This window comes from Octopus bimaculoides, chromosome 29, assembly GCF_046866305.1.
Source record: "Octopus bimaculoides isolate indiv1 chromosome 29, ASM4686630v1, whole genome shotgun sequence".
Lineage (NCBI taxonomy): Eukaryota > Metazoa > Mollusca > Cephalopoda > Octopoda > Octopodidae > Octopus > Octopus bimaculoides.
In genome coordinates, this window is record NC_142956.1 from 17,109,780 (window position 1) to 17,134,779 (window position 25,000).

At 34.8% G+C, this 25,000-nt stretch overlaps 2 protein-coding genes across 8 annotated transcripts in view; one reads left to right on the forward strand and one right to left on the reverse strand.

Moving 5' to 3' along the window:
• Positions 1-25,000, reverse strand: part of LOC106876183 (uncharacterized) — a 138,535-nt gene that overhangs the window by 45,926 nt on the left and 67,609 nt on the right. For all 7 annotated transcript variants that reach the window (XR_016238912.1, XM_089344901.1, XM_089344897.1 and 4 more), the window contains 16 exons: positions 24,145-24,216; positions 21,553-21,624; positions 19,520-19,591; positions 18,389-18,460; positions 16,379-16,450; positions 14,081-14,152; positions 12,037-12,108; positions 10,657-10,728; positions 10,254-10,325; positions 7,221-7,292; positions 5,514-5,585; positions 4,177-4,248; positions 3,715-3,786; positions 2,397-2,468; positions 629-700; positions 358-429 (listed from right to left, as the gene is read on the reverse strand). Coding sequence is in view for 6 of the 7 variants with exons in the window: in XM_089344901.1 (XP_089201027.1) it covers positions 358-429; positions 629-700; positions 2,397-2,468; positions 3,715-3,786; positions 4,177-4,248; positions 5,514-5,585; positions 7,221-7,292; positions 10,254-10,325; positions 10,657-10,728; positions 12,037-12,108; positions 14,081-14,152; positions 16,379-16,450; positions 18,389-18,460; positions 19,520-19,591; positions 21,553-21,624; positions 24,145-24,216 (1,152 nt within the window). In the remaining variant the exon portion in view is untranslated. The remainder of the gene's footprint in view (positions 1-357; positions 430-628; positions 701-2,396; positions 2,469-3,714; positions 3,787-4,176; positions 4,249-5,513; positions 5,586-7,220; positions 7,293-10,253; positions 10,326-10,656; positions 10,729-12,036; positions 12,109-14,080; positions 14,153-16,378; positions 16,451-18,388; positions 18,461-19,519; positions 19,592-21,552; positions 21,625-24,144; positions 24,217-25,000) is intronic.
• Positions 21,008-21,423, forward strand: LOC149130384 (uncharacterized). Its single transcript, XM_089344906.1, has one exon. It carries the CDS (start codon positions 21,155-21,157, stop codon positions 21,320-21,322), a length of 168 nt encoding a protein of 55 aa, XP_089201032.1. The 5' UTR covers positions 21,008-21,154; the 3' UTR covers positions 21,323-21,423.

The following is a 25,000-nucleotide window of genomic DNA, read 5'->3' on the forward strand; positions in this document are numbered from 1 at the left end:
GGGGATTTTAATGCTGACGATGATGATTGCTTGTGTTGAAGATTCAGCATCTGAGGGCAGCATTGTGTAGCAATAAATGATGTTGATGATGATGAGGACAATGTTGAACTTGACGAAGTTTATGTCTGAGATAAATAACAACGAAAACAAGAAGGATGGCAGTGGTGACGACATGTATGTATGTACGCAATACGTGCTTACCCTCAACTATCACACTGTCAGTAACATACACTTTAGACGGGAAGTGTTAGAATAGGGAGGGGCGTGTGAAGGAGATTAAATGAAGTATGGTAACTCATTACTTTTTTAGCAATGTATCGTCAATGAAGTAATATAAAAAAGACTTATTCAACTTACAGTGTTTTTAAACTGGAAAGATTTCGGAATGTTCCTACCTCGATTTCCTGGAGATTATTTTTCCCCAAAGTCCTGTCAAAAATAATTGAGTTAACTAGAATTTGTAAGGAACGAATTCTACAGACATTCACGAGCAATCACACATTTCTATCGAAAAAGAGTGAGACTGTAAAGAGCGACAAGAACGGGACGTGAAACAAAATGGGGAGATTATAAATAGTTAGTAATATAATGCCATTGAAATATTATCAACAAGATTTATCCGACTTACAGATATGTTAACCTGGACAGATCATCGAATGTTCCAACGTGAATTTTGTTGAGTTTATTTTTATACAAATATCTGTAAAATAAAATATTAGTTGATATGATAACGTAGAGAGGAACATTATGGTAAAATATATCATTATCAGTGAAATGTTTACAAAATAAGATGATGAGAAGTGTTTTCTGATAAACTGTAAAATATTGTTAAACAATTACGTGATGTAGGAGAAAGAAAATAGATGAGAATGATGATAATAATTTTGAGAATGAGGGAATGAAGTTGAGGAGAAGGATGGTGATGGAGGTGGTCGTGGTGGTGTGGATGTGATGGAGTTAATGTTGTTGCTAATGATGGTGATGAAGTTCATTGTAACGATGCTAATGACAATAAGTATGGCGATGATGAAAACGATGAGATTGTCGATGGAACAGAAAGGAAAAAGAAAATTGCAAAAATTGATGTGAATGAAATTTGAGACGACGGACCGCAAAATGATTGAAATTTGGAAGAAGGGGAGAATAAAAAGAAGCGATAGCTGAAAAAGAAACAGGATGAGTAGAATATGAAGAAAAGGATAACAGTAATGAAGAAGCTGTAAAAATCCGAGAATTGAAAGAAGTGAAAGTAAAATGAAAAAGAAAATGAAGGAAAATGATATAAACACCGTACGTGATACAAAGACTTGAAATCGTTTTGTTTTTATTCCCTTTTTATTCATCTTCTATTTCTTTTGTTTCTTCTTCTTCTTCTTCGCCTCTTCTTCGTCTTCTTCTCATACATCCACGTCTTCTTTTTCTCCTTCTAACCTAATTCTATATTTCCTTACTCTGACTTTTCTCCTCTTTCTCTACAATATGTTTCTTCTTTTCCTTCTATCGAATCATTTCCTCCTGTGCCGCTTCTTCTTTTCTTGGTGTTATTGTTCTTGCTCTTCTTCTTTTTCTCCTCCTCCACCTCCTTCTTCTGTTTCTGCCACCTCCTTCTCCTCCTAGTCCTCTTCTGCTTCTGCTGCTTCTGATGCAGCTCCTCTTCCTCCTTCTTAGTCTTCATCATCATCATCATCTCTTCTTCTTCTTCTTCTTCTGCTTGTCATTCATCTTCTGATAAGTGCAAACATGAAGGTAGTGAGCTGGCAGACACGTTTGTACGCCGGGCAAAATGCTTAGTGGTATTTCGTCTATCTTTACGTTCTGAGTTTAAATTTCACCGCCGAAATTGACTTTGCCTTTTATCCTTTCGGAGTCGGTAAATAAAGTACCAGTTGCGTACTGGGGTCCATCTAATCAACTGCTCCCCTCCTCCAAAATTTCGGACCTTGTGCCTAGAGTAGAAACGGTAAGTGCAAACGTATTTTTATAAATATAGATACGTCCATCCCCAACATACAGACACACACAAAACTATAAACACGTTTGCACTAATCATATGAAGAATGAGCAAAGTAGAAGAAGAAGAAGAAGAAGAAGAAGAAGAAGAAGAAGAAGAAGAAGAAGAAGAAGAAGAAGAAGAAGAAGAAGAAGAAGAAGAAGAAGAAGAAGAAGAAGAAGAAGAAGAAGAAGAAGAAAAAGAGGAGGAGACAGAAGATGAAAGAAGAAGAATTGATTCAAGGACAAAGTAGTGACACTGTTTATGTTTAACGAACAGATTCCTCAACCAATTTACAAGTATTAAGATTTATAGGTATTTAGAGATTAAAAGGAAGTATGAGACCACATTACATATTCAGCAATACATCGCCAATGAAGTAGTGCAAAACACTGATTGAACTTACAAGCGTGTTAAACTGGAAAGATCTTGAAATGTTTCTGCTTTGATCTCCTTGAGTTCGTTACCTTCCAAACTCCTGTCAAAATTAATGGATTTAAGTAGAATTTATAACGACCTGATTCTTTATGCAAAACAGAAGATCAAACAGAATTAAAGAAAAACGTGATGTGAAAGAAATTACAAGCAAAACGTTTAAAATTTGATACAAGCTGGTGAAGTAAGAGGGGGGGGCAATCAAATCTCCTTCATTACATAAATATGAATGAATTTGTAGAACTTTGTTTAATAAGTTCCTGTAATATATTGATTATTTCAATACAAGCTTTCATACCTAAACGACTTTTTAAAGAAATAATTCAAAAGTAAATTATGAAAAAAAGACATTAGAAATATAAGAAAAAAACAATTCCAATTAAAGGACGAACATACATTCATCCGATAAAGTATATATAAAGTGTATATAATACAATATATATACATATATAGACACACAAAACACAAACAGGGGGAGAAACAGCGAGAGAGAAGCAAAGAGAGATGTAAACAAATATATGTACAAATTATGAGGGCTGACGCTGCACTAAACGCACTCATATTCGCGTGAATGTTAAGTGACACACACTCAGACACACCAACAGCCAGAGGAGTATTAGAAGGATTTGGGAAGTGATTTAGAAACAGAAGAATGAGAGTATTCAATTAATAGTCGTAATTCTTTTAAGAAAAGCGCATAAAGTAGAAAAAGATGAATGACCACAAAAGTAGAAGAAGAAGAAGAAGAAGAAGAAGAAGAAGAAGAAGAAGAAGAAGAAGAAGAAGAAGAAGAAGAAGAAGACGTGGGAGACGAAGAAGGTGTAGTAGAAAGAGCAAGAATTGAAAATGAAGAGGTAGACGAAAAGGAAGAAGAATCGTAAGAAGTAGAGCTGGCAGAATCGTTAGAATGCCGGGCGAAATGCTTAGCGGTATTTCGTCTGCCGTTACGTTCTGAGTTCAAATTCCGCCGAGGTCGACTTTGCCTTTCATCCTTTCGGGGTCGATAAATTAAGTACCAGTTACGCACTGGGGTCGATGTAATTGACTTAATCCGTTTGTCTATCCTTGTTTGTCTCCTCTATGTTTGGACCCTTGTGGGCAATAAAGAAATAAGAAGTAGAGCAACAACAGGTGGGGGCCAGGCACACACAAACAATCACACATTGCTATCAAAGGAGATTGAGAATGTAAAGAGAAACAAGGAAGGAACGCAACAGAAAATGGGAAGGTTTTAAATATTTAGGGATATATTGTCAATGAAAATTTTCAACAAGTCTTATCCAACTTACAGATATCCTAAACTGGAAAGGCCATTGAAGGATCCTACTTGAAGTTTCTCCATACCATTTCCATTCAAAAATCTATGAGATAAAAGGTTGGAAAGGAGATTTATTGTAAAATATTATGATTGAAATGTCTATAAAATAAAATATTAGATGATTAGAAAATGTATAGAAGTGTTTTATTATAAAATGTAAAATATGGTGGCTAAAAAATAACTTTTTGATATACTCCTATGCACCACACATCCATACAGATTTATGCAGAAAATAGTTCCCCTGATCTATCATGCTCTCATATATGCCATATCGTTGAAATTGGCACACTTTCACTCACACAGGTTTAGAAACAATATAACATCTTTGGAAACACGGATCAAGGAACTTAAAACGGATGAAGGGAAGATAATGCAGATTTAGAAATATATCACCAATGAAATACGAAAAAAAGAAAAAACTGATTCAACTTACATATATTCTAACTTGTTTAGATTTCGGAAGGAGTTTGTTTTGATTTCCTTGATCTTATTATAACGCAAGTCTCTGGAACATAAAATTGAGACAATAAGAAATCATATAGAGCATATTTGGGATTGAATTTTTCCTAAACAATTAGATGATGGAATTAATCACGATGATGAATAACACGGGTCATCAACAAAAAATTTTGAAATGGTGTTGAGACACCAAACATCTTTTGTTTTTTTAGCTAATTTGAGGGCACTGAATCTGAAAATGACCTTACTTTTTCTTGGTTAACCACCGTTTCTGCTGTACAGAAATGCCTCATTTTGGGGAAAAAAGTATTTTTTTCATTCGTTTTCTGTATATTTGATATTGAATAATAGCAATATTTCTCAAAGTAAAATCGTAGAAACTTCTCAATGGTAAAACTTTTCTCTTTCTTGATTGTCCATCATGTCCAATGTTGTTCAAGTCAGCCATCATTCATTTGTCCCACCGTACTTAGTAGCGCTCTTCCATAATTTTGATATCCCGATGGAATGGTTCTCCTTGATCATCGCTCACATCACCGCAATTATCCGGAAATCTATCTAGATGGCTATGTAAAAAAATGAACCTTAATACTCATATTAGCGCCTTTGTCCTGTATTCTTTTCAACAACTTTTCCACTAATTCCTTGTAGTGTTTGGCCCGGAGATTGCCTAAGAAGTTTTTCACCAGGTCTGCAAACGATGTGCAAGTGCGTAATTCCAAGTCATTCATTGAATTAACAAATTCACCATCCTCAATGAGTTTCCTGATATCAGGGTCATTAAACAATCTTGCTTTATGTTTTTGGGTGCTAAGTCCTGGAAACGATTTACATATAAACTCAAAACATTTACTTTCTTTGTCGAGTGATTTTATACACTGTTTCATTAATCCCAATTTGATATGCAAGGGAGGGAAGATGATTTTTTTTCTTTCAGAACTAGCGCTGCACTAATAACATTTACATTACATTTTGCGTGATCACATTTAGGTAATTTGATCTTTCCTAATGTCTGCTCCGAATCTGAGGAATGGGCCTTCGCTCGCATTCACAAACAATAAAATGCCTTTTGGAAAAAGACAGATTTTCACATACAAACAGGCATACACATGCATGCAGCAAATGGTTCCCCTGAACTATCAGGCTCTAATATATGCCATATCATAGAAATGGGGACACACTCACGCAGATTTACAAACAATAAAGCCCATCTTTGGAGAGACGGGTGAAGAAGCTTAAGATGAAAGATGGGAAGATAATGGATTTAGAAATAAATCGTGAATGACATATTAAAAAACCGATTTAACTTACAGATATGTTAATTTGGACTGACTTCGGAAGGTGCCTGCTTTGATATCCTTGATATCATTATAACTCAAGTATCTGGAACAAACGATTGAGATAATTACTATTATTGAACATATTTGTAAGAGAATTCTTGCTAAGCAATTGGAGGAGGAAAGGGGTGGAAAGTAGATCACGATGATGAATAATTCTATGACGATGATGATGTCAACGATGATGTTGATGATAATGATGATGACGATAATGATGAGGAGGAGGAGGTGGAGGACGAAGGACGAAGAGATTGATACTAATGGTAGTGGACGTTGTGGTTTTGGTAGTAATGAATATGAAGAGGAGCCATTGGACAAGAGAATATTCTGGTAGTGTTCATGATGAAGATGTTATGAGGTTAATGTTGATTATTTTGATTATGACGGGGGTTAGCATGTCTATGCTGATACTGAATATGATAAGGATTATGATGATGTTGGAGGGGATGTTACTGTTGACTACCATAATGATAGTTTTGAAGATTCTGCATCTGATGGCGGTATTTTGTGGTAATGAATGTTATTGATGAAAGCGACGTTCCGGAACTTGACGATGTTTATCATCGAGAAAGATGACAAAGGAAATGAGAACGATGACGGTGATGAGGAAGTAGGTGAAGACGTCGATAATTATCACGGTGGCGGTGGCAGTGGTGGGGATTTAAATAATAAAGGTTTTGGACGAATAGAGAATTTAGCGAATGACAGAATATATGAAGAAACCAGGAAATGACAGAATTGATAGGCACAGGAAGAACACAGAAGAAAGAGGAAACGAAGAAGAAAAAGCAGGAAAGGGAAAAGGTGAAGAAATCAAGATGTAAAATAAGAAGACGAAGAAGAGCAAGAAGACGAAGAAGAAGAAAATGTAGAAATATAAGATGAAAAAGAAGAAGTAGAAAAAGGTTGAAAAGAATAGGAACGAGCATTAGAGGAAAACGTTGAAAAAGGAAAAGAACAAAAGAAGTAGTAGTAGAGGAAGAAGGAAAAGTAGACGAAAGAAGAGAAAGAACATAGAGGAAGAGGAGGAAAAGAAGGAGTAGATGAAGAAGAAGGAAAAGGAGAAGAAGAAGAAGAAGAAGAAGAAGAAGAAGAAGAAGAAGAAGAAGAAGAAGAAGAAGAAGAAGAAGAAGAAGAAGAAGAAGAAGAAGAAGAAGAAGAAGACGGAGGAGAAGAAGAAGAAGAGGAAGAAGAAGTAGTTGTACAGAAAAGTCTAGGATGGTAATCAGTGGTGATGGAGACGTAAATACCGTACATGATATACAGACCGAATTACACATACATTTTGATATACTCAAATGCACCACACATCCATAAACGAAAACAGCCAAACATATATATGCACATAAACAAGTCTACAATATTTAAGCAGCTTGAAATGAAAGATGGGAAGATATTACAGATCTAGAAACATATCTTCAATGAAATATTTTTTTCGTCTTTAAACCCAAGGCTCGAAATTTTGTGGGAGGGGCCAGTGGATTATATCCACCCAAGTACGCAAGTGGTATTTAATTTATTGACCCTGAAAAGATGAAAGACAAAGACTGTCACGATGAATTTGAACTCAGAAAGTAAAGACGGACGAAATACTTCTAAGCATTTCGCCCGACGCGCTAAATTTTCTGCCAGCTCAACGCATTTCGTCAATGAAATATTAAAAAAAACTGGTTCAACTTACAGAGTTGTTAAAAAGGGCAGATTCTGGAAGGTGTCTTCTTTGATTTCCTTTATGTTATTATATCTCAGGGATCTGAAACACAAAATTGAGGTAATGGGAAATTGTATAGAACATATTTGCGACAGAAGTTTTGCTAAACAATTAGATGATAAAAGGGATGGAAAGTAGATCACGATGATGAATAATTGTATGATGGTGATGGAAACGAAGATGGTGTTGATGAGGATGATGAATAAGAGGAGGGGGAAAGGAGGAAGAGGATAATGGTTGTGGTAGACTTGGTAATGGACATTGTGGTTTTGGTAGTAATGAATATGAGGAGGAGCCGTTGGACAAAACTAGTTGGTGGTAGCGTAAATGATGAAGATATTATGATGTTAATGATGAGGGTGATGTTAATGTTGATTATTTTGATTATGACGGGGGTTAGCATGTCTATGCTGATACTGAATATGATAATGATTATAATGATGCTGGTGGGGATGTAACTGTTGGCGTTCATGATGATAGTGTTGAAGATTCTGCATTGGTTGGCGGTATTTTGTGGTAATGAATGTTAATGAAGGTGACGTTGCGGAACTTAACGATGTTTATCATCAAGAAAGATGACAGAGAAAAGGAGAATGATGACGGTGATGGGTAAATGGACGAAGACGTAAATAATTATCTCGGCAGATGTGGTGGTGACATATTAAACGTTTAGTCGAATAAAGAATTCAGCGAATGATAAAGAAGACAATATGAAGGAATCCTGAAAAGAAGAAATTGAAAGGCACAGGAAATAAAAAAAGACATGAAGAAATGAGAGACGAAGAAGAAAAAGCAGAAGAAGAGTAAAACAAAGGAAAAGAAGAAGTACAAGTAGATGAAGAAAAAGAAGTACAAAAGCATTTAAAGGAAAAACAACTTCCATTAGAGGAAAACGTTCAAAAAGTAAAAGGGGAAATGAAGAAGTAGAGGAATAATACGAAGATAGAGGAAAATGTGTAGGAGGAGAAGAAGAAGAAGAAGGATAAGAAGAAATAGAAGTAGAATGAGAAAAAGTAGAACATAACGATGAAGAAGAAAAAGCAGAGACATGAAGGATACGAAGAAGAAAAAGGTGAAAAACGATGACGATGAATAAAAAAAGAAAGAATAAAGAACAAGAAGATGAAAAAGAAGATATCATCCTAATGATAATGATGAAGATGGTGACAATGATGATGATGATGGTGATGATGGTGACGATGAAGCAGTTAATGTCCTTCATTTTCACTATGATGATGATGCTAATGATGACGAAAAGAAAGAAAGAGGAAGTTGACGTTCTTGTTGCACAAAGAACAAGAAAATAATGACTGGAAGAAAGATGAAAACAAAGATACCTTGTTTATACATCATGATGACATCCCATAGAAAACTGTATAACGTCAAAAGCATATTATTATTATTATTATTATTATTATTATTATTATTATTATTATTATTATTATAGACGTTTCACAGTATGCAATATCGTGAGGCTGTTGTTTGAAGATATTGTGTCTACCGGGCGTTTGTACTGTTTGTCAAGTCACAATAAGACAGAACATTACGCAATATGCGTGCAGTTCCAAGTTATGTCAACTTTTGCAATACATCTAGATTGTAGGGTATCTCTAAAGTTTTCAGATGTTTGTTCAGATTGGGTATTATTGAACCCAATGCTCCCATCACAATAGGGATAACCTTTATGTTCGACTCTCGTAGCTGCCACATCTTAGCGATCTCAATTGTCCGGTCTCCATATTTATCAACTTTTTCTATTTCTTTCATGATGATATTTTGATCTCCTGACACTACTATGTCGATTATTAGGCACTCTTGTTTGTCCCTCCAAAAGGTTACTACATCCAGCCTTCGGTGCTATAACACTTTTCTGTCTGGAAATCAAATCCCAGAGGATTTTTGCCTTCCCTTTTTTGGCCATTGCCTTTTCCGGTGTATGTTGCTACCAAGCACCCGTAACCTCATATCCATACTTACGGCATAGTAGCCAGTGGAGGTTTTGGGCTGCTTTGTCGTGTCTACGCTTCTAATCTTTCTGTGCAAGACTTTCACAAGCACTTACTCGTGAGTCACATTTTCGACCCTCTTCCCACACATTCTGCAGAGGTCCGATGCACTTATGTAGTATATATTCTTTTTCCTGGGCTGCGATGATTAGGCTTTCAGTATTCCTTTTAAGGTCACCCTGGGTAAACTACCCCCATGATGCTTCCTGGTATTTTAATTTGTTGGTTTCACAAAATGTTATACATGACAGCACGTATTCAATTCACACACATATTTACAGACACTCACAAACAATCGCACTTTTCTATCGAATGAGAGTGAGAGTATAAATTTTACAAGGAATATTCGAAAGGAATATGTTATTGAGCTTATATTAAGTGCTCTATTATTTTGAGCAAATAAATATATATACATATATATATATATATGTTTTTATATCATTAATAAATTTATAAAATTATAAATAATATTCACAGGAAATCAATATTCAAATTTCGAAAGATATATGTTTAATGTGACACGGTAATATTTAGAATTATAATTAAATTAAAATTTAAGATGTACAAAATATAAATATATATAAAAAATATAATGTACATAAAAATACATGTGTATATAAATGCATATAAAAATTTATGCGTAATTGAGTATAAATATTAATGTAATCACAAGATAAGCATACTGGCAATAATTCCGCTCTTCGGAGATGAATGGAGTTATTATATACGTGTTACGAACGAATGGTATATATAATAAGACGATATTAATTAAAATATTAAAAAATATTTTAAATATTTAAAATATTAAAATGTATACTGTCCTTTAAGAGTTTGTAAGAGTAATCCCTCCTATAATTTGGAAAATTCATATTTTTCGTTTGTGGAAATTTTAAAGTGTATAGGAAGGGACAAGGACGTGATGAAAGACTGGGATGATTAAAAAAAATTATTAGTACGTCATCAAAGAAAGATTATCAGCATGATTGATCCAACTTACAGTTTCATCAAACTGCTCATGTCATCGAAGGCTCTTTCATCAACTTTTTCGATTTGATTATAGTCCAAATATCTGTAAAATAAAAATGACTTTTCATAGGAGAAAGAATAGAAGAGTTGTATAACGTAAAATATTATGGCTAAACGAATATTTGGTGGAAGAAATAGAAAGTAGAGGAGGACGAGGAAGAGAAGGATGAAGGTGGTGAAATTGGTTCTGCTGGATCTGGGGATGAGGCGAAGGACAGGCGGATGCTGGTAGTATTGATAAAGATAATACTACTGTTGCTGAAATAAAGTTTCAGAATTTACCATATAAAAATGACATTTGAAGACATTGCGTTTCTTCTGCGGTTTCGGCGTCTCGTCAATGAAGTAATATGAAAATGTATTATTCAACTTACAGTGTTGTTAAACTGGACAGATTTTGGAATGTTTCTACTGTGATTTCTTCGAATTTATTACTAACCAAATTCCTGTCAAAAATAATTGAGTCAAATATTATTTGCAAGTGACTGATTCTTGATGTAAACAAGAACAAGCAGCATTGAACAGAAGCGTGATATGATAGAAATTAGAGACGGCAGACTGAAAAACGTTTAAAATTTGGAGGAAGAATGTGAAGTAAGGAGAATAAAAAGAAAACGGAAAAGTTGTTGATGGGCAGGTGAGGCTGGATTAGGGGGTAAAATTGTTCATAGCATACATACACATGCGCGCCGGCAAACCCACGTACATGTGCCTATATGTATATACTCATCAACCCTCACTTGAAATACACATATGCTCACCAACACATTCACCAAAAATTATATACATACCCCCTCACACACTCGCACACACACACACTCGCGCACACACACACTCGCACGCACACACACTCGCACGCACACTCGCACACACACACACACACACACACACACAAAAGAAGGTTTATACACATGTCTATATACGCACATGCACAAAAAAAAGGGCTAAAAGCCAAAATACAAAAATCTGTGTAAAAAGTGTAAAACATAAGCAATAAGAATAAAAATTAAAGGAGTAAATATGCTCATGGCGAACGCGTACGCGCACATGTGTCCATACATACACATGCGCGTACGTACACTTACATATATGTGCCTATGTGCATATGCTCGTCCACACTCGCTTGAAACTTTTTTTTAAATCTATGTTTTCTAGCGTCTTTTTTTTCGATTTTTCTCCATTATTTTGCATACAAAATTTCCTATTCAGTTCTTGCTCTACGTCGGTAAGATCCTCCACAAAAGTCTCCAGCTCAGACAACCTTATTGATTCCATTTTCTTTTTTGAAAACAGTAAAACAATTTCCCCCTTCAGCTAGGGGAAAAACGTCTTCTACTATATACATAAAGAAACTTACTTTCATGCAAAACATAACAGCCAACTCCAAAACAGAGAGGACAACAAATGAGGTCAAATTACGAATATGAAATGTAGAGAATCGAGTTGATTTTTATACCCATAACCTTCATGAGGTGCACGTACATTTCCGTTTTTATGACAGTCACATGCGACAGCTATCCGAGGCATTCATCGCAGCTACGTTTTGGCATCTCGTTTCAAGGAAAGTTGAAAGGTTACCTGCAATTTGCGTCTCAGCCATAAACCAGCACGTTTGGGAATATTTGCACTTACAACTCCGAAATAAAGTTTCAGAATTTACCATATAAGAATGACATTTGAAAACATTGCGTTTCTTTTGCGGTTCTGGCGTATCGTCAATGAAGTAATATAAAAAAAGGTTTTATTCAACTTACAGTTCTGTTAAACTGGAAAGATTTCGGAATGTTCCTACTGTGATTTCCTTGAGTCTATTACGATTCAAATTCCTGTCAAAAATAATTGAGTCAAATTATTCTTGATGAAAACAAGAACAAGCAGCATTCAAGAGAAACGATATGTCATAGATATTAAAGACGGCAGACTGAAAAACGTTTAAAATTTGGAGGAAGAATGTGAAGTAAGGAGAATAAAAACAAAACGGAAAAGTTGTTGATGGGCAGGTGAGGCTGGATAAGAAGGAAAACAAACTAAAAGGCTGGGGAAAAAAAAAAAACGGAAGAAGGGAATCAACAATAACAAGAAGCAAATGATTAACAGTTGTGGGAAAAAAAGGAAATACGAAATATAGAAGACGATGATGTAAGATGAAATCTAAAATAAGTCAAGACAAAAAGGACGGGTAGAAAACGAAGAAAGGAATGGCGATAATGACGCAGAAGTAAAATGTGTAATATAATTTAAAGAAGTGAAAAAATTATGGAAAATAGATAGGAGCGAGGGAAAAGGGAAGGAAAGAAATAGGAGAAGAAGGAGGGGGAGATGAAGAAGAAGAAAAAGAAGAAGTTGTACTAAATATACAATTGAAAGGGAGAGCCATTGATGATAATTATCGTTGATATTTATATTTATACACACACGCATACACAAAAAATTTTATATATATATATATATATATATATATATATATATATATGAATATATATATATATTGGTTTCTTTATATAAGCTTCGATCTCATAGCGATCACTGTGCAATGACTAAGGAAAATAGCCAAATAAAGGGGCATAGAAGCCCTCGATAGAAAAAAGAAGGAATTTTATCTGCGTGGGAGTAGAAACCACATCCCTTTGTTAACAACGAATCAACCTCCACATTTCTGCCAAATTTAACAACTATAGTAGTTCGTGTTTGTTTTTTATGTAAACAAACATTCTATATGCTTTCTGTGGGAAGAATTTTTTTTTTATACGGCGCCAAGTTTACAATCCTGTAAGTAATAATAATAATAATGGTGTTTTTACCATCATTATTATTAACAGGATTATAAACTTGGCACCGTATATAAAACCCATCGCCATAAACTTTAAGCTTATATAAAAAATACCATTATTAATATTTTCAGGATTGTAAGAACGGTGCCATATGAAAAACCATTCGCACCGAAAGCATATTTATATATATATATATAATTATGTGTATTTCTTCTATCTTAATGAATAAAAATTCTTCTGATAGAATAAATGGGTTAATAGAAACCAATGTAGCAAAGAACACAAAATAACTGTGGTTAGCTCCTGTTTTTAAGGCAGGAACTCCTTGAAATTTTGGGTATTTGAGTATATTTAAGAATTTAAGGATTATATATATATATATATATATATATTGTTGTACTTGGGGATGGTCATATTGCCAGTTTGGCCAATAAAAACACACGCACTGTATATTTGGTGTTAATTTGCTTCAGCTTTATATTACATTAATCTTAATCTTATTTCGGCTAAATCTTATTTTATTGGCTAAACTGGCAATATGACCATCCCCAAGTACAACAACATCTGTTTCAACACACGATTTCACATCAAAAATCTTGCAAAACAAATATATATATATATATATATATACATACTTAGAGATACAAACAGTGAGAGAAACACACAGAGAGACAAAGTGTCATGTACACAAATCTATGTACAAATTATGGGGGCTGTAAATATGTGTGCATGTGGGTGTATGTGAATCTATGAGAGCGTATCGATTTGTGCGTCCATTTTTATCTAAATGACATGCCATTTACTGTTTCTCTCTCTCTCTCTCTCTCTCTCTCTTTATATATGTATATATATATATATATATTCACGTACACACACAAGATGCTATACAGGCATTCTCAATCACACATTTCTATCTGAGGACATTGACAATGTAACATGGTTAGCATGTGGTACATAATTGGAAGACGCTAAATACTTAGTAATATGTTCCCAATGAAATATTATCTTCAAGACTCCGCCAACTTACATAATCCTTAAACTGGACAGACCATCAAAGGTTCCTACTTGAAGTTTGTCCATTTTATTACTATTCAAATATCTGTAAAATATAATATTAGTTGATATGAATACTTAGAGAGGAACATTATTGTAAAATATATCATTATCAGCGAAATCTTTACAAAATAAGATGATGAGAAGTGTTTTCTGATAAAATGTAAAATATTGTTAAACAATTACTTGATGTAGGAAAAAGAAAGTAGATGAGGATGATGAGGATAATATTGAGAATAAAGGAAATGAAGCGAAGGATAGTGATGGAGGTGGTCGTTTTGGTGTTGGTGAATATAACGAAGAGGCTGTATATAGGTGATGGTGGTATGTTGTTGAAGCTAATTTTATTGTTGATGATGGTTCGTAGGAATGATTTTGATGACGGTAATTATGGCGATGATGATGATGATGATGAAACGATGAGAATTTTTATAAAATATAAAGAAAAATAAAACTTCAATAACTTAATTTGAATAAAATTTGATTTGACGGATTGAAACATGATGAAAATTGGAAGAAGTTGAAGGAAGATGAGAATAAAAAGAGGACGAAAATGAAGTAAGATCTCAAACAGAAGAACGATCATTAGAATATGAAGAATAAGATTAAAATAATGGAGCAGCAGTAAAATTCTAGGAGGATGAAAAGACGGTAAAGTGAAAGTAAATAACGAATAACTCCACGAATAACTGTTCAGAAAACCAGCTTTTTTGCACATCACTCCCTGGTTTTTCGAGCGATTTCCTTCAAATTGCACACGAACATAACTCCTGGCATATCAATTGCTCTGCTTCGATTTTTTGTCAAGGTCATCCGCTTTAAGTGTGACAAATCCGCGAATAACTAGGAACTTCACGCACCAACTGATTTCAAATTCGGGAACTTCGGTGCCTCCACTACACCAGTGCAACATTCCAGACCTGATATGTAGTGAGAGCTACTGTAGTCATGTGTTCAAAGTTACTACCTATACTCAACCATGTTTTTATTCCTTCGTTCAACATAGGTTTGTCATCTGTTCCTATAGAGTTTCCCATTACTCATCAGCAGTTCTGTTGTTTTTTGTGTAAACAAAAAAGATCCCTTTCAAGGCCACTTTACATGCGATTGTTACACCACCAGTGTACGCATTTCAGCCCTTTTCAAAGTTTCTTAGCTCACTGTTATCAAAGACCCTGTTTCGTTTTCCTGTCTTGTTTTCCGTCCGCCACTACCCTCCACGAAAACAATTTAATTTGTGTTCGTGGGAAGAACCATTTTAACGATGCGTACTGCCTTAATTCTTCGAAACGCTGGAGTTTTAATGGTGGCAGCTGATGAAGGGGATGTTTCTATGTGGCCTGCTTGTTTGTTGCACCTTGTTTACCATTTTTGTCCTTGTTCTTTTGCCACGCCATGTACCCAGTTATGTATCTATATGTACATGTGGATGAACGTATATACATACATGTACATATATATGCATATACTCATATATTGTTTATATATATATATATATATATATATATATATATATATATATATATATATATATATATAAACAAAGAAGAAGACGGAAAAGAAGAAAAAAAAGAAGAATGAGGAGAATAATAAGAAAAACAATGAGAAGGATGAAGGAAAGAATAAGTAGAATAACAACCAGGCAAGGAATGGTTGAAAATAAATTAGTGAAAATATATTCGAGTGACAGAAAAAGCAAAGAAGAAGCAAAAGAAGAGGTAAAAGAAAATATTAATAATAATAATAAGTAGTAGTAGTAGTAAATATATAATTGGAATGGAGAGTCGTTGATCGTTGATGATAATTATTGTTTTATTCATACACACAGACACACAACCACGATAATATATTTATATACATATATCCATATACACGCATGTATATATGAACATATAAATGCATATACATGCATACATATACATATATATATATATATATATATATATATATATATATATATATAGATAGATAGATAGATAGATAGATAGATAGATAGATAGATAGATAGATAGATATACACGTAGAGATTAAGTAGAGCATCAAGAAGCAGAAGCAGGAAGAAAAGAATGCTATACATGCCGATACATGTTTATATTCACACACACTCGCACGCACACATATATACAGAAACTCACACACACACACACACATTTCAATCAAAAAGGATTGAGAATGTAAGCATAGAGAAGGACGCGACGCGAATGAGAATGGGAAGGTTTTAAATATTTAGTAATTTCAATGAAATATTATCAACAATATTAATACAACTTACAGAGATCTTAAGCTGATCAGACCTTTGAAGGATCCTGCTTGAATTTTCTCGATTTTATTTTCATCCAAACGACTATAACATAAAAGTTTGGAAATGAGATTTATTGTAAAATATTATGACTGAAATGTCTATAAAATAAAATATTAGATGATTAGAAAATGTATAGAAGTGTTTTATTTTAAAAAGTAAAATAGTATAGCTAATCAACAGCTTCGTGTAGGAAAAGATAGGTAGATGAGTATGAAGGTGATGATAATATTAAAGAAGAGGAGGAAGAGGTTTGAGTTCCGAGGTGGTGGTGGTATGGATGAACATGAAGTAGAGATTGATGACAAGAGGACGGTGGTAGTGTTGATGAAGAAAATGGTGTTGCTGATGATGGTAAGAAAGATTATGATAACGATTATGATGTGCACATGTATGTTGATGAGGATGATGAAGGGGACATGTATGGTGATGATGATGATGATGACTTTGGTGACAACTATTGCTGATGGTGGAGATAAGGTTTGTGATTACGTTGATGATGAGCACATGTATGGTAATGATGTTAATGATGCTGATCAATTTAGTGACAGCTGTGAGGCTGGTGCTCTTTCTGTTGACGATGACAAAGCATATATTGATGACGATAAAATTAAGGGTGTTCAAGATGGAGAAGATAATGGCAATATTGTTGATTGTGATAATGGCAATATTGAGGATAGTGATGGTGGATACGATGAGAATGTCGAAAGAAAAGAGTATCAGAGGAAGCAGGAAAAACATGATGGGAAATTAATTTGAGAAGACTGGAAGAAGATTAAGTTTTGGAAGAAGCGTGTAAAGGAGGGGGAGGAGTATGCGGAGCACAAGGAAAGAAGGTGATGGGGAGGGATTTATGCACAAGCAGAAGGGAGCAGCAAGAGGAGAAGGTATAGAAGAACAACAAGAACAACAGCTACGAGTTTAACAGGTTTTGGGAGGAACAGGAATGTGAAAACTACAACTGGATGAAATGGGATGAGATCTAGATTATGGTCAGAATCAAGAAGGATGAGTAGACTATGAAGAATGAGATGACGATGATGATGTAGCAAAAATAATGCAGGTGAAAGAAAGGAAAATAAGGAAAAGGAAGAAATTAAAGGAAGGAAAATAAAAAAGAGGGAAAAAAGACAGAGAAACAAGTAGAAGATGATGAAAAGAAAAAGAAGAGGAGAACCAAAGAAGATAAAGAGCAAAAGTACGAAAGAAAAGTTGAAGAAGAACAAGGAGGAAGAGGGGGAGGAGAAGAAGAAGAAAAAGAAGAAGAAGAAAAAGAAGAGGAAGAGTGAGGAGAAGAAGAAGAAGAAGAAGAAGAAGAAGAAGAAGAAGAAGAAGAAGAAGAAGAAGAAAAAGAAGAAGAAGAATGCAACAAAAACATCAAGGAGAAAAGTGGAAAAGTAGAAAATGAAGAAGCAGAATAATTGATGAAGAATACGATGTACAAGAAGACGAAGGAGATGAAAAAGGAAAACGAAGGAAGAAAAGAACTAAAAGAAAAAAGTGAAAGAAGAGGGAAAACATGAAGGACAGGCTTATGAAGGGAAAGAAATTGAGGGAGAAAGAGAAGGATAAATAGGAGGAGAAGAAGACCAATGAGAAGAAGAGGAACAATGAAAGAAAAATAAAGGGAGAAAAACAAGAACCGCTAAAGTTTATTTTAAGAAATAACGATACGGTTCATCTGGTGCAAAATATACATCTACAAGGGTCATTCAACGATGTTATTTAGCTTCGATCTACATTTAAACACCTTATGTAATATACATACATACACTCACAACCGTTCATCCATACAGATAGACATACACATGCATGCACTAAATGTTTCCCCTCAAGTATCACGCTCCCATATATCTCACATCTCAGAAAGGCCTCCAAATTCACATTCATTCACTAAATATAAATTGCATCTATACAAAGATATTACAGGTTTACAAATATATCGCCAAAGAAATAGTATAAACGTAGGTTGATTCAACTTACAGAGTTGTTAAACTGGAAAGATTATAGAAGGTTTCCGCCTTGATTTCTTTGATTTCATTATTGAACAAATGCCTGGAACATAACAATGAGTTAAGAAAATTTATAGAAGAAAATTGTGACTAAAGAATTGAATGATGGAAGAGATGAAAAGTGTATTTTTTCCTTGTGAACTCTATGGATGGCTTTATTGAGTTCACATGATCTAACAGCATTTGGACATCTTACTAGTGGGGCCAGAGTATAAAGATACTATCAACATTGCGGTGTTGATCCTAAAGCCAAATTCTCAAAGTACTCCATGTATATATTGGCTATTATCGGTGATAATGGTGTTCCCGTAGCTAAACCCCATTTTTGTCGATATATGTCAGTGTTCATACTGAACTAAACAGTTTCTATATAGAAGGTCAACATTTCCATCACGTTTCTTCTTGGTATACTAGCGTTCTTTTAGATGGGTGTCTGTCACTAGTTTTTCTTGAATCACCAATAGTGCTTCACCAGTTGGGACTTTGGCGAACAGACTTATCACATCTAGACTCACCATGTGGTTGGATTCAATGGATGTATCCTTGATCATTTCTATGTAGTGGGTGGAATTCTACACGTACGATGTTGACTTTCTTGCTAATCAACAAGGATGTTATAATAACATCGAAATTTACCTTAGGAATTAAGGTAAATTTAAACATGAATAATGTAATTCACAAAATATATTTAGAATGGGGAGCCATGAAAGGTAATCAGCGTTGATCAAGAAGTAAACAATAAATAATATACAAGATAAATTATAGACAAACAAATCAAGTTGTACACTCGTGTATGTTCATTCATAATGAAAAGAACAGACTGACAAAATTATATGCCTTAATATACGTAAAATTATATGAATTAATTTCAGAATCTCACGCAAAAACAAAGACAATGATATTCACACACACTCACACACATGCACACACACACTCACACACACCTTTTCAGACATTCACAAAGAATTGTATATTCCTGGGGAAAGCGACTGAGTATATGTAGTGCGTCAAGGAGATTGAGTTAAAAAGAAAGCATAGAAAGACATTAAATGTTAAGAATTATATCATGAATAAAAGAGAGTCAAAAACTAATGCAACTTACAGAGTCGTTAACCTGGGAAGATTTTGAAAACATCCAACTTCTAATTCATTGATAGCATTTTTATACAAATATCTGTAACAAAAAAATATAATGCCTAAAATATCATGCCTAAAAATTTAGGAAAGCGACGCTGATGATGACGAGGTAGATGACAATGATGATGATGATGAATGTGATGATGATCATGATGATATTGACGATGATGGTGATAGTAGTGGTGGTGTTTATATAAATTACGCTGATGAGGAAAGCTATGGCAATGATGATTTTGATGGTGAAGAAGTTATGTAGCTGGAAATATTTTCAGAGAAATAAACAAAGTAAATGATTAACAGTTTAAAGTTGAGAGATATTTACATATGAGTAAATTTGCTTTAAAAATAGAATTAGAAGATTGATGTGTGGCATTCAACGTTGATCCAGAGCTAAACGCAGTAAATGTCATACACACATGGAAACAAGTTAAGCTACTATAGAACCACCCATACACAAAACATAAACATATGTATACACATGCATAAAATATGCTGCCTGAACAGTCACACAGTCGTCTGTACTTACACACACACATAAGGACTCACAAACAGTCACATACACTCACATTGACGGGCATTCAGAAACAATCACATACAGCTCCGTTGGGGGAGTGCGAATGCAGAGAATGACAAGGAGAAAGACTGCTATTTAATGGAATGGTAATTAAATATTATAAATGTGACTACAATGAAATACTATGACGAATGCTCTAAATTAGAATTCTGTCAAACCAGAAAATTTCTGGACAATTCCTACTTCAGTTTTCTTGATAGCATTGTTATACAAAGTTCTGGAAAAAAAATAATTAATTTGAGAAGAATATGTATGGAGTCACCCCATAGATAATGCGTTTTTTCATATTTATTTCATTATCATAATTAAGATAAACAAAGTTCTTTTTTAATCTAAAATATACTCTCCTAAGAAATTCATATTTTTTCATTTTTTTCCATCGAAATGATTTTGAAAATGCACAATTACTGATAATCAGATGTGGAAATCTCCGGCAAACATGGTGTGTGGGGCGTCGCCTCACATGCAGATGGTCAAGCGTTCGGAATGTCATCCTCGCGTATGTTGCCGGGCATTATCCTGATCGAAGAACATCATTCATCTTGATAAGAAAGATGGTCGCTTTTATTTTAGAGCTGACTGACGCCGCTCAAGCTGCTCGCAATAGATATCCTTTGTTATCGTTTGTTCAAAGTGGACCAGAAAACTCATATACCACCAAACAAGTAGTAACACTTTAAGTGCTTGAAGACTTTCTTTAGCTTGTGGAGAAAATGAAGGGGGCGAGGAACATGAAAAAAAAGTTAGTGCAGAAGGAGAAAAGGTTGAAGAAAGAAGAAAAGGAAGAATCTGAAGAAGAAGAAGAAGAGGAAGCTGAAAGAAGATGTCGAAGAAGGAGAAGTATATAACAAAGAGGAAGTAAAATGTTCAGGAAAACAACAACTATATCAACAGGAAATGAAGAGGGAAAACATGAAGGACTGGCTTATGAAGAAAAAGAAGAAAAAGGAGTAGGAGAAGGAGGAATAGGAGGAGGAAGTAGAAGAGGGAAAACAATGAGCAGAAGAATAAATAACAGGGGATAAAATGAGATTGGTCTGCAAGCATGGAAATAGATGTAGAAAAATATTAGAGGAGGAGGATGAAATAGGAGAAGAAGAAGAAGAAGAAGAAGAAGAAGAAGAAGAAGAAGAAGAAGAAGAAGAAGAAGAAGAAGAAGAAGAAGAAGAAGAAGAAGGAAAAGAAGATGGATGATGATGATGATGATGATGAGGAGGAGGAGGAGGGGGATGGGTGAAGGAAGCGGAGAAGGAGAACGAGTAGGAAAATAAGAACAAGAGGGAGAAGTAGCAGAAGAAGGAGAAGAACTAGAACTACAGACAGGAAAAGACGGAGAAAAAGTTGTAGGTGACAAACTATATATTGCGTCTATAGAAAGACATTACAGATTTAGAAAGATATAAACGTAGGTTGATTCAACTTACAGCAGTGCTAAACGGGGAAGATTTCGGAAGGTTGCTGCTTCGATTTTCGTAATTTTATTCTCGTTCAAAGTTCTGGAACATAACATTGAGTTAAGATCATTTATTGAACAAATTTGTGTCTAAAGAATTGGATGATGGAAGAGATGAAAAGTAGATTACCATCTTGATTACCTTCATGAGGATGTTGTATATAATGTTGGGTGGCAGTGATTAGTATGATGATGTGGCAGAGGAGAAGAAACTTTTGTGGAAGTGTTGATGATGATGAAATAATGCTGATGTTATTATTTCCGATCATTGTGAAAATGATGATGATTCGTAGTTTTTGATGTGATGATGAATATGATATTGATTATGATGTTGGTAGTGATGTTTTCTGTTGGCGATGAGGTTCCCTCTTTCTCCATCCATCCACCAAAAGCCTTATTATTATTGACTGAGAGAGCGGTGCATGCCATCAAAGTGACACTGGGATAAAATATACGAAGCCCAATATACCCATCATGACTACCTGTCTGATAAGGGTACACCAGGCACATGCATCACAACCATATGTGCGTGACATGGTGATCTCATATCAAGATAAACAGTGCATGACCTCGAAGGTGGGGCTCAGTTAGAATTTTCTTCAAGTCAAGTAGCCCATCCCGTTCAAAAGGTCCCTGAATAACGAGGTATCGAAATATCGTTCAGCAAAGTTAATTATGGCACTCTTCTTTATTTACATATTCCTTCCAGAGGAGTCATAGCAATCCTAATATTATCTATAAAACTATTATTATTATTATTATTGTTATTATTATTATTATTGTTGTTGTTGTTGTTGTTCTTGTAGTTCTTGTTATACAATAGTCTTGTTTTCATCACATGCTTTCACTGCACTCTCGAGCGCAGCTCTGTGTACTTTGGGTATGTGCTCATATTTTTACTTTAATGAAAGTGTTTTAAGTAGGATGTTTGAAATGCCTCGTAGCGCTATTTTATGTATGATATATATGTTTGTATGTCCTCGTATTTTTTTCATGATGTATTTATCATCATGCGCCTACTATAATAGGAATTTTTTCAGTTTTTAGACACCATCTTTGGGTAACATCTATTTCCATGTCTTCATATTCTCCATTTCTTTTAAAGAAACTTTCTCATCTGCTGGTATTGATATATCGATTTGACAACTGTCTCTGACAACTATATCCGACCTATTGGCGTTAATTTCTCTATCTGTGTGCATTGGCATATCCCATAGTATGGTTGCATTCTCATTTTCTGTGTACTTTTCTAGCGTGTATATATACTATCTTTTTCCTGTTTCTATTCCATTGTGTTGGCATAGCTTCCAGTGTGTATAGATGCCCAAATTTTTCGTGTCTGTGAATATATCCCTTCTTAGAGAGGAGGGTCAGCCAGAGATTATATACTTTATTGATACATGTGCATCTTCACACAGTTTCTTGTGATTCTTTTCCTCGTATGTTTTTGGTATTTTCTGGTGGAGAAGCTTTGGTCTTGTGCTGTAATTTGAAAATCCTTGAGCCTCTGATTTTATTCCTGTGTTTCTCAGCCATTGTTGGGATTTTGCTTTTACTATTTCTTTTGCGTTTAGTTTAATCTAGTATTTGCCATGAGAGGGCTTTCTTGCCATCGTGTTATCATGGCTGTTGCTGCTCCAGTTTGGATTTCAGTTGTTTTACAGCTTTTGTGTTCCTTATTTTTCTTATCGTTTTTAGGAACTATGACATTTGTTTTGTATTTGTCAGATTCCTGAAATACTGAAAACATTTATTAGCTTTGTTAGTGTTTTGTGGTTCTTTGTATTAGTTTTCCTTTCTTCTGAAGCGGATATCTTTGTAGCCCTATGGTGGTTATTTTGCAATAGATTTGTAGCTGTATAAGGCATCTACCACCTTCCATTCGTTGTGTATATAACGTTCCTATGTCAAAGTTTGAGTGATGCATCCTAAATCATGTCATTATTTTTCTTATTTTCCTATCTATTTTGATTAGTTCATTTAGAGTCCAGTGAAGGATACTATAACTGTAACTTATAACTGGACGGCTAAAGTGTTGATTCCGATAACCTGTTTTTTCGCATTGAGCTCGGTTTTCAATATTCATCCAACTCGTTTATACTCTGTATGTCTGTCTAATTCTCTTATTTCATTTACTGTATCAAGTGTGATTTTGCTACTCTTAAATAGTTTTCTTCTTTTTAGAAAAATGTGCTTTAATAATAATAATAATAATAATAATAATAATAATAATAATAATAATAATAATAATAGAACATATTGTATAAAAAATTATTATAAGAGCATCAAGAACCTGTTTGTAGAAATCTATTGATTTTTTTCTGCTCCGTAAGGGGCTGTATTTGTTCATCTCGTTATCCATTGCATTCTGAAACCGCCCTATATTCTATAGAAGAATCGAACACAAACACGCAATTTTGCGCCGTGATCATCACTATTGTCATGCGCATCAGCAACGACGGAAGCTCCGTTGGTAAAGTCATTTCTCCCACCAGCCCTCCTTCAAAATGTGAATTCCTCCCACCTCATATCGTCAAACAATACGTAGGTTGATTCAACTTACAGAAATATTAAACTGGAAAGATTTCGGAAGGCTTCAGCTTTGATTTTCGTAATTTCATTACGGCTCAATAACCTGAAACATAACATTGAGTTAAGAACATTTATGGAATAAATTTGTCTAAAGAATTGTATGATGGAAGACATAAAAAGTAGATTACCATCATGATGACCTTCATGCGGATGTTGTGCATAATGTTGGGTGGGATGGGGGCTGTGATGGGTATGATGATGTGGCAGAGAGGAAGACATTATTGTGAGGGTGTTGAGGATGATGATATGTTGCTCATGTTATTAATTTTGATCATTGTGAAAATGTTGAGGAATCATATTTTTTGATGTGATGATGACATACTAAAAAATCCTATACATTAATTATCAGAAACTCATACATAAACCCAGACATTTATAGTCACACATACACACACACGCGCCCGCGTACACCCCCACACTTTAATAAAGAATTGCATATTCCTTTGGAAAGCGACTGAGTGTATATAGTGTGTCAAGGAGAGTGGGAGACAAAAGAAAGCACGGAAATACATTAAATGTTTAGAATTATCGGACGCTGACACTCGTTGATGCTGCATCGAAGAGGCCAGGGAATAGAAGAAAGAAGTCATACACCCAACACCAGAGCTGAAGACACCTCCGAAAGGAGGGGCCCCGCCACGTCAAAACGGTAGAGGAGTAGGGGCCGAAACCGGACGTGGTTCCTCCTGATGATGTCTTGAGCTAACTGGATCCTAATCCATCAAGGGAAGGTATGTCAGAAGAAAGTAATTCAACAACGCGGGTTGATGAACCGTAAGACGTGTGGCCAGAACCTTCCGGAAAATAACCATAGCGAGGGACATTCC